Source organism: Poecile atricapillus, chromosome 12 (assembly GCF_030490865.1).
Source record: "Poecile atricapillus isolate bPoeAtr1 chromosome 12, bPoeAtr1.hap1, whole genome shotgun sequence".
Classification (NCBI taxonomy): domain Eukaryota; kingdom Metazoa; phylum Chordata; class Aves; order Passeriformes; family Paridae; genus Poecile; species Poecile atricapillus.
This window is the reverse complement of record NC_081260.1, coordinates 4,407,643-4,416,033: the sequence shown is the minus strand read 5'-3', so window position 1 is coordinate 4,416,033 and position 8,391 is coordinate 4,407,643. Positions and strand designations below refer to the sequence as shown.

The following is an 8,391-nucleotide window of genomic DNA, read 5'->3' as shown; positions in this document are numbered from 1 at the left end:
AAGGGGCCGGGTTGGGATTGCGTGCCGTGTGCGCATGCGCGGTGCGCCGGAAGCGCGCGGGCCGTTTGAGCGCCATGGCGGGAGCGGCGGCAGGAGCGGGCCCCGCGCTCGGGCCCAGCCCCGACCCCGACCCGGCCCCGGGGCTCCGCCACCGGCAACGGCGGGACCGGGAGGGGAGCGGGGCCGGGCCACGGCGGGCAGCGAGCGGAGCACCCGCCTCGGGCGGGAGGAGCCCCGGGAGCGGCGCCGCGGGGAGCCAGGACTGGCGGGGTGGCAGGTGAGGGGGTGCCGGGGGAAACAGCGGCCCAGCCCGTGTGTCCTGACGTACTAAACTATTAATACAGAGAGTTTTCAAATGTATAGCTATTTAATATTTAATTTAGATCTACATGTACATATACACACACATATGTACATATATACACTAATATGTACTTACATATACATGTAATGTGTGCGTGTATATATAAATGCGACATACTATGTTACATGAAGTACGCATTATATACATTGCTTTATATAATTCTAGATCACGGCCTCGTTTGTTTTATGGTGATTGGTAGCTATTACCAAAACACGTGTTTCAGAATTGCAGTTCTTTTAAGGTTTAAATGATGCCCATTTAAAAAAAAAAAGCCATCTTCCTGTTTTTTTAAGCAGCTGCATAACGTATTTCTGAAGTTGTTAATGTTTGATTCATGTTCTCATGAAATAAAATAACCAGTTTGGTAAGGGTATTGTGGGCTGCCTCTACATTTGCATGGGCATAGCAGCCCGGGTGGTAAATGCCTCCACTCTGCCTCTTGGAATAGCTTTATGACAGCTGCTGCGTTGTGCTAAATATTCATGGCAGCTCTATTAAAGTGCACTTTATGCAAAAGCAGCTCTTACTCATCAGTGCATGGGTTGAGGTTTCAGGCTTATTATAACACACTTCTCTGACAGATCACAGACCATGTGTAAGACAAGAAACGAGCTTTCTATAAAGAGTTAAAATAGTTCAGCCTATTTGGGACTTTCAGTGTTTTTCCCATTGTATATTTGGTTCTCAGCATTCACGGGTGTTTCAGACCAGTGGAGATGCAGATCCTGCTGTGACCTAAAATTCTGCATTTAATTTTTGCAGCAGTACCCTGTACTTCTCTTCCAGCAGTGATGACGAATTTGAAATGTGTAAGTAATGGCATGTTAGTTTTTGTTACGAAGGAATACGAAAAGGACGCGTTTCTGTCTAATTATAGTGAAGCATTTTTACACGTTACTTTCATTGCTTGTGCTGCAAAGTAATTATCTCCTTGCAGTGCAGTCGTGGTGTCTGTGCCACAGGGAGTGTTCTTGAATTGCCTCAAGTTTGATTCTTTTTTGCCTTGAATTATATTTTTATTATTGCCTCAGTCTTGTCTCTTCCCTGTCACTTGCTTACTTCTTAGTCTCTAAAAAGCTGCTGCCAGCTTTGAGGAATTGAGAGTTGAAATTATATGTGAATATAATTTTGTTTGTTTTTTGAAAATACTTTAGACTAAGTTTTTACTAGTTGCAAACTTTAAAAAATGCTTAACAAGAGACATGGAACCTCATTCTTAATTAATCTTCTTTTGTTTCAGTTTTAGCTAGACTGAAAACTCCCAAATCTGTTTCTAAAAAGGCAGATACAAGGTGGGTGCTGTCATTAATGAATTTTCTGTGTTCGTATTTTAGTTTTCTGTATCATATTTACTAATCAGAATACAGGAAAACAATCTAAAGGTGCATTGATTCATAGGCCAGTCTAGGAGAAAGGGCAGACAGAACTGTTACATCTTCAGTCATGTTCAGAGCAAGTGTAAAATGGGATATTTGGAGATGCCTGTGCTCATGCAATTCCTATTGACGGATTTCATGGATGCAGTTGGTGACATTTGCTATGATCAGCTGATAATGTTATATTGGGTGGCTTTTTTTGGATTGCTGTTTCAGTAAGACAAACTTACTGCTCTATTTTTCTGCTTACTCCCACCTTTATTCCACACAATTTGCTTTATTTTTTTTCAGTTTGAAAGACTTCATTGATGACTCGGATGATTTCTTCTTGGATTTGAAAGTGAAAAAGAGCACAACCAAGAGTGGTAAGCAGTCATCCATAATAAAATAAAATGATTACTGTTCTTTGTGTTTTCCTATCTTTCAAGGGATTTCTTCTGTGTTGAAACAAAGGCAGGTCTCCTAAATGCAACTCCCAAAACTTAAAGCTCTTTCTTTCGAATTGCAGCACGGAAAGAGCTTCAGACCCCGAAAAAGCTGACAACTCCTGGAAAGAGAAACACTTGCTGCCAAGAATTGCAGTATCCAGACACATCAAGTGACACTGAAGATTCTGTCTTTGTAGAAAGTCCATGGCATAACCACCAAAAAGAGAGAGTGAAAGACTTAAAAGAGAGTCAGCAGTGCATGAATCTTTCACCTCCACAAAACCAGAAAGAGTCGGTTTTCAAAGGCAGTCCAGATTTACTTGTTAGAAGGAAAGAAAGAAGCTGTGAAAATACAGAAAATAAATTGCCAGCTGTGGCACTAGGACACAATACAGGGGTGGAGTCAGATAGCTCAGATGATAGTTTTGGATCTTTAATGGAACGGATAACGAAGCGAAGTCTACCTCGAAAACCAGTCTTAAGCACAAGTAAAACTGTCTTTCAGCCAAGCACAACAGGTGAGCAGGCCTGAGCTAACTTGCAGTGGTAATTGCCTGGTTCTTTCCATTTGTGTGGCATCAACCTCTGAGGTGCAGTCCAGCATCTTGCAAAGGATTTTGGTGCCATCAAAAATTATTCTGAGCATTCAGAAAAGTCATCTTGTGCTATCAAGATGTAAGTTTTTTACTATTGCTTGTTTTTATTGGTTTTATTGATTTTATTGATTTTATTGTAGGTATTTTTGTTTTTAAAATTACTTTGAAAGCACATCTGATGGATTCTTCTGGTGGTTTCTAATGATTCTGTGATGTCTTTTTTTATTGTATGCTGTGTAATCCTGTGACTCTTCCTGTTGAACTAGAAAACATCAAGCCACCTTGCAAAGATTCACAGCCCGTGAAAGGGGAGGGAGTCAAGCCAAAGCCAAAATCTGTTTCACTTCAAGGGACACCTTCCATGGTAACGACTCCTGCAAGAATTCCTGGGAAAGAATTGGTCAGTTGCTCACAGTCAGCAAAGACAGAGAAAAGGTGAGTGTTTCTCCAGTGTTCCTGTGTTCTACAACAATTACAGATGGACAAAGAGATGCTAAGCATTTTGCATAGGATGATGTGATTCCTCTGCTGCCTAGAAACTTCTACTCATTCAGCATTTGTTAATGGTTGAGTAGCTGAAAACCAGAATTTTCAGTCTCCAGTATGACAGGGAGAATATAAACTGATCTCTGCCTAGGGGAATTGATGACAAATAAATCTGACAAATGTCAAATCTTCTTTGTAAATGTTTTCTTTCTTGCTAATCCTTGTCTTGTACAGCATGTACAAGACTGGCTCTACAGATTTTATATATCCAGCTGCTTACTTCTGAAAAGATACCAAAACTGATTCTATTAGTAATTCATGCCTTTTAAACAAGAGTGTATTGCTTTTTTTAAAATCTATATCCTTATAACTTGGAGAAATAATTTTTCTTTTTTTATATGTGGATACAGTTTAGGCTTTTCAAAATAATGCATTTTTCATTTCTAATAGCTGCCCTTATTATGCCTTCTAGCCATGTGCTGTTTCCTTTAATCATTTTATAATGGTGTATACAATACTAAACCTTTAAATGACACCTTTAAAGGTATCATTTACCTTTGTCAGATTGCTGTAGCACTGGAGTTAGTAATCCTGGTGGAGTATCTGCTTCCCCTGAAATAATTCCTGGGCATTCCTGGACCATCTTTGTTTCTGAAAATACACCTTTATTGTGATGATCATATTAGGGCTGTTGATATATTGATTAAATTTTGGTATAGTTGTGGCTCATTGTGTCACAAAGTCTGAGTCTCTTTTTCTACTTAGGAGTCCTCATAATCTAATTTTGTGAATTAATGAAGTAACTGTGGGACTTCTGCAACAGCTCTGCCCCTTCATGCCCTCAGAGGGGTAAGAGGACAGTCATGGGCCTCATGAGGGCAAACTGGTGCAAAGAATCAGGAGAGGTTTATGCCACTTGAAGCATCCCTGAGATCTTTATTGGCTTTCAAGTGGCCATTTTTTCCCTGTATTTTTCCATATCTCTGTATTTCAGCAAACTGCTTAATGGCTTTTCTTGCAGACTCAGGGTATGCTCAGTGCCTGGTTGTTTTTTGCAAGATCTTTCAAATCCAGCTTCCCACTATGTGAAGTATTTCAAGAAAAATAAAGAGGAGCTGGCCCAGAAGCTCTACAGGCTGTTTAATAGTACCATCTTTGAGCAAAAGGTTGGTTTCAAAACAAGAACTACCATTCCAAAATACTGGTTTATATGTGGCTCCTCACTTTTTGATGTGATTGCTTTTCATCCTCTTCCGATTGCAGAAGTTAAGCTTTGTAGCAATGGGCTATGTTTGAATTAGTCCAAGCAATTTCTTCAAAAGGGGTTTGTCACTACTGTGGTGCAGCAGTTTTCAGCTTGGCTTTGCTTTCACAGCTGTAATGGAAATGCTGCACATAATCTTCGTTCCTTCCTATGAGATGTTCATGTCTGCCTTTCTGGAACAGATTAAAAAGGTGATCCTTGAAATAACAGTTTAGGGTGAACATTAGGCTACAAGTTGTGTTTCAAATTTAAGGTTCAATTTCAGTGCTGTCTTCACCTGGGATCATCATCTGGGATATTGGGGACCCTCCTCTGGTGAGAAATATCCTTGAAAGGAAGGGTGCTGCCCTCAATAATTCCAGTGGGATTTCCCCCAGGAAGGAAAGTGGTTTGTATGTAGATGAGAAAATAGTGTTGAGCTGACTGCCTCAGGTCATGATTTCACATAAAACTGAGCTGAACAGACTCACTGTTGCTGAAGCAGAATATTTTACTGCCCAGTGCTTCAGCCCTGTACCTGGAGGTATTTGGAGGTAGAATAGAGGAACTAAGGACTTGTGTCTCACCCTGCGTTGTGAAACCCCCATTGTTGGTTACAGGAAAACTGATGGTGGGAGTAAGAAGGCATGGAGGGGAGTTGGTATCTGCTAAGATCTGTTAAGAGGTAGGAGAGGGCAGATTACATGCACTGTTTTGTCTTTCAGTTACCAGAAGATATGGTAATAATCTGGAATAAGAAAATGAGAAAAACAGCAGGGTATTGTGTAACGGGGCAGAGGGAAGGCCCTGAAGGGAAGCGTTACGCTCGCATTGAACTCTCTGAGAAAGTCTGTGACTCTGCAGGTAGGTCAAAGAAAGGGTGTGTTGATTCTTCTTTGAGGAAGCAAGTTTTAGAGATGAAAACATAAATGTGATGCTTAAGAGATCTGGAACTGGAGCCTGCTTTGAAATGTAGTTAAATAATATTATCTAATTTTATATTATCTTGTATAAATAAATAAATACCTGTATGGATTTATTCCACAGCTCTTCTAAGAGGCTAGGCAAATGTACATAATGTGAGAACATAGATATAGTCACACTAACTGCAGTATTGTTTATATTTCTTAATGATTTGAAGACCTACAGGCATGGTGTTACTCTAATTCTTTGTTACAATGGCAGTCTAAAATCTGACTTCATCCATCACAGCAACACACCTTGTTGATAGTATTTAAAGCTGGAATAAAGACAGGTCAGTGCCAAATTAAGTTCTATTATGTGGTACTTGACTGTTATTTATTTCTCCCTCATCCCCTGTCAGTATGGGAAGATGAATCATAAAATGGTTTGGATTGAAAGGGATCTTAAAAACCATCTTGTACCAACTCCCTGTCATGGGCAGGGACACCTTCCATTAGAACAGATTTCTGCAAGTTCTGCCCAACGTGGCCTTAAATACTTCCAGGGATGGAGCAGCTTTACCAACCAAACAAGACCCAAATATATTAGGTGTGTTTGGGAGTAACTAGAATGCAGAATTGGGGCTGATCACAAAACTGGAAATGCACTAAATGAGACCTTGTTTTGGAGCATTTTATCTCATCAAGACATTGGTAGTTCTAACCTTCAAAATAATACTTGCATCTTAATACAGAATGAGTGTCAGAGGCCTAAAGCAGTGACCAAAGGTGAGTTTGTTTTTCCCACACCTGAGTGATCTTTATTTGCTTTACCTCAAGATCGCCTTCGGGACACGCTGATCCACGAGGTTTGCCACGCAGCCACCTGGCTCATCAGCGGCGTTCGGGACGGACACGGGCGGTTCTGGAGGTTCTATGCCAATAAATCAGCTGTAATTCATCCAGAACTGCCAGTGGTGACACGATGCCACAGCTATGAGATTAATTACAAATTCACCTATGAGTGTGTTCGGTGCAAAGCTACGTGAGTAGTGTTTTCATCTTGCTGTGTATTAACTTTATAACTTGTCAGTCTGCTGTGTCTAGAAATCAGGGTTCTCTGAAATTGTAAAGCAATTTGGACATTCTGATATCAGAGAACCTCAGTATGTGATTCCACATTTGTTTCCAGGTAGTTTAAATTCTAGTTCAGAGGTCAGGACAGGCAGAAATGTCATCTGAGGACCATTGGTGATGAGAGAAAGTCTTTAGGAAGCAGTAAGAGATACGTACCTAAGCTTTGAAGCAACAAATCCCCATAAGAACTGGGCACAGAATATTTGGCAGTGATTAGATACTAGATAAAACTACCAGAGGAAGCTTCCAGTTTAAAGTCCTGATGACTTTAAATTATAACAGCAGCTTCACAGATATGAGCAGCACTGTGATGGGAAGGATTGACACTAGGACACAACCTATAGTAATGACACCATTTATGGCTTTTTTTTACGTCAGGATCTGGTGTGACTGCCAGAAGTACTGGGAAGGAAACACCTCACATACCCTGAAGTATTTATTAGGATTATGCAATGCAGTAGTTGCCTAGATGTAACAGAACATTGGGAAGATTTTTTTTTAGTGATGTCTTTGAGGAGAAACTCCACGAGGCAGTTGATAGTTGATACGTGGATTGTGGAGGTATTTGGAAATGTTGTAGCACTTCATACTCATAGGCAGAGAGTAGAAGAGGCAGAGAAAGGAACCAAGCCTGAAGAAGCAGTAGAAGTTCCAGGGTACAAAAGTGTAACAAAGATTTGATTGTACCACTTTGTGATGTACTGTTCCCTGTTATAAAATACTGCCTTAGAAATCTGACCTGAGCAGCAGAGAAAGGGGCCCTTTCCCATGAGTCCTGTGGAATCAAAGTCCTCATTTTTGCCTTTCAGGATCGGGCGGCACTCGCGGTCCCTGGACACGGCGCGGTTCGTGTGCGCCTTCTGCGGGGGGCAGCTGACCCTCAGGCAGCCCCCGGGCAAGGGGGGCACCCCTGCCAGGACACAGCTCACACCCTTTGCTAAGTATGTGAAGGACAACTATGGACTTGCTAAGAGAGAGCAGCACGGGCTGAGTCATGCAGAGGTGATGAGGAAACTCAGTGCTGATTTTGCTTTGAAAACCAAGCTGGAGGATTCCTTTTAACATCTCAATACACCTCCTTTTGTGGTGCCACTTAAATTTTGTATAGAGAGTAGTAAAAGTTCTGAGCAGCACTTACACATAGCATGTCTTCAGTGACTCCAGTAAGGGATTTACTGTTTCATCTGGGCAGCTGATACGCTGGAGACTCTGTGTGTGTGCTGAAGAACTGCTGTGTGTGCATCTGGCTGGGATTGCCAGAGGCAAGAAAAGTCCAGTCCAGCCCAAGTCCTCTGACTCTGAATGACTTTTCCAAGGCAGGAAAAGGGGCATACCTGAGCTGGGCTTCAATATGGGTTCAGATTTCTCCAAGGTAGAGTTTCCTGAGATAGCCTTGGCTGTTTCTGTCAAAATTAAGTGGTAGACGGTGCTTTAAATCTATTAACAGAATCTGTGAGTTTCTCCAAAGCTCTTTAGACCTCAGTAACAGTAAAGCTCTTTGATGCATTTGAATGTGGTCATGAACCTCTGTCACTGACATTTCACAGAAATTAAAATAGATGCAGATCAGGCTGGGGAAAGCGGATTCAAACACTTTCCCCATAGAATGATGAGGTCTTGTAATGACTTAAGTCTTTCACGTAAAATGCAACTGAATGTGTTTTGTAGTATTTGTGTCTTCTATAAGCAAATTGCTCAGGTTCTTAAAAATTTTGATAATCAATAAATGCCAGTTTGATATGAACTCCTGCAATGAACCAGGCTGCATTTTTTCAATTTAATCACGGCTGTGTAGGAATACAGAACCCTGGTACCAGCCCAGCTTCCTGGACATGGATCAACACAGTCATTAATATCCT

At 41.3% G+C, this 8,391-nt stretch overlaps 1 protein-coding gene across 1 annotated transcript; it reads left to right on the top strand.

Annotated features, from left to right (window-relative positions):
* Window positions 1–25: 25 nt before the first annotated feature.
* On the top strand, window positions 26–8,189 carry GCNA (germ cell nuclear acidic peptidase). Its single transcript, XM_058847875.1, has 10 exons — window positions 26–277; window positions 1,127–1,173; window positions 1,605–1,656; window positions 2,032–2,105; window positions 2,249–2,686; window positions 3,031–3,199; window positions 4,272–4,416; window positions 5,219–5,357; window positions 6,236–6,440; window positions 7,342–8,189. Exons 1-10 carry the CDS (start codon window positions 75–77, stop codon window positions 7,592–7,594), a joined length of 1,725 nt encoding a protein of 574 aa, XP_058703858.1. The 5' UTR covers window positions 26–74; the 3' UTR covers window positions 7,595–8,189.
* The last annotated feature ends 202 nt before the right edge of the window (window positions 8,190–8,391 follow it).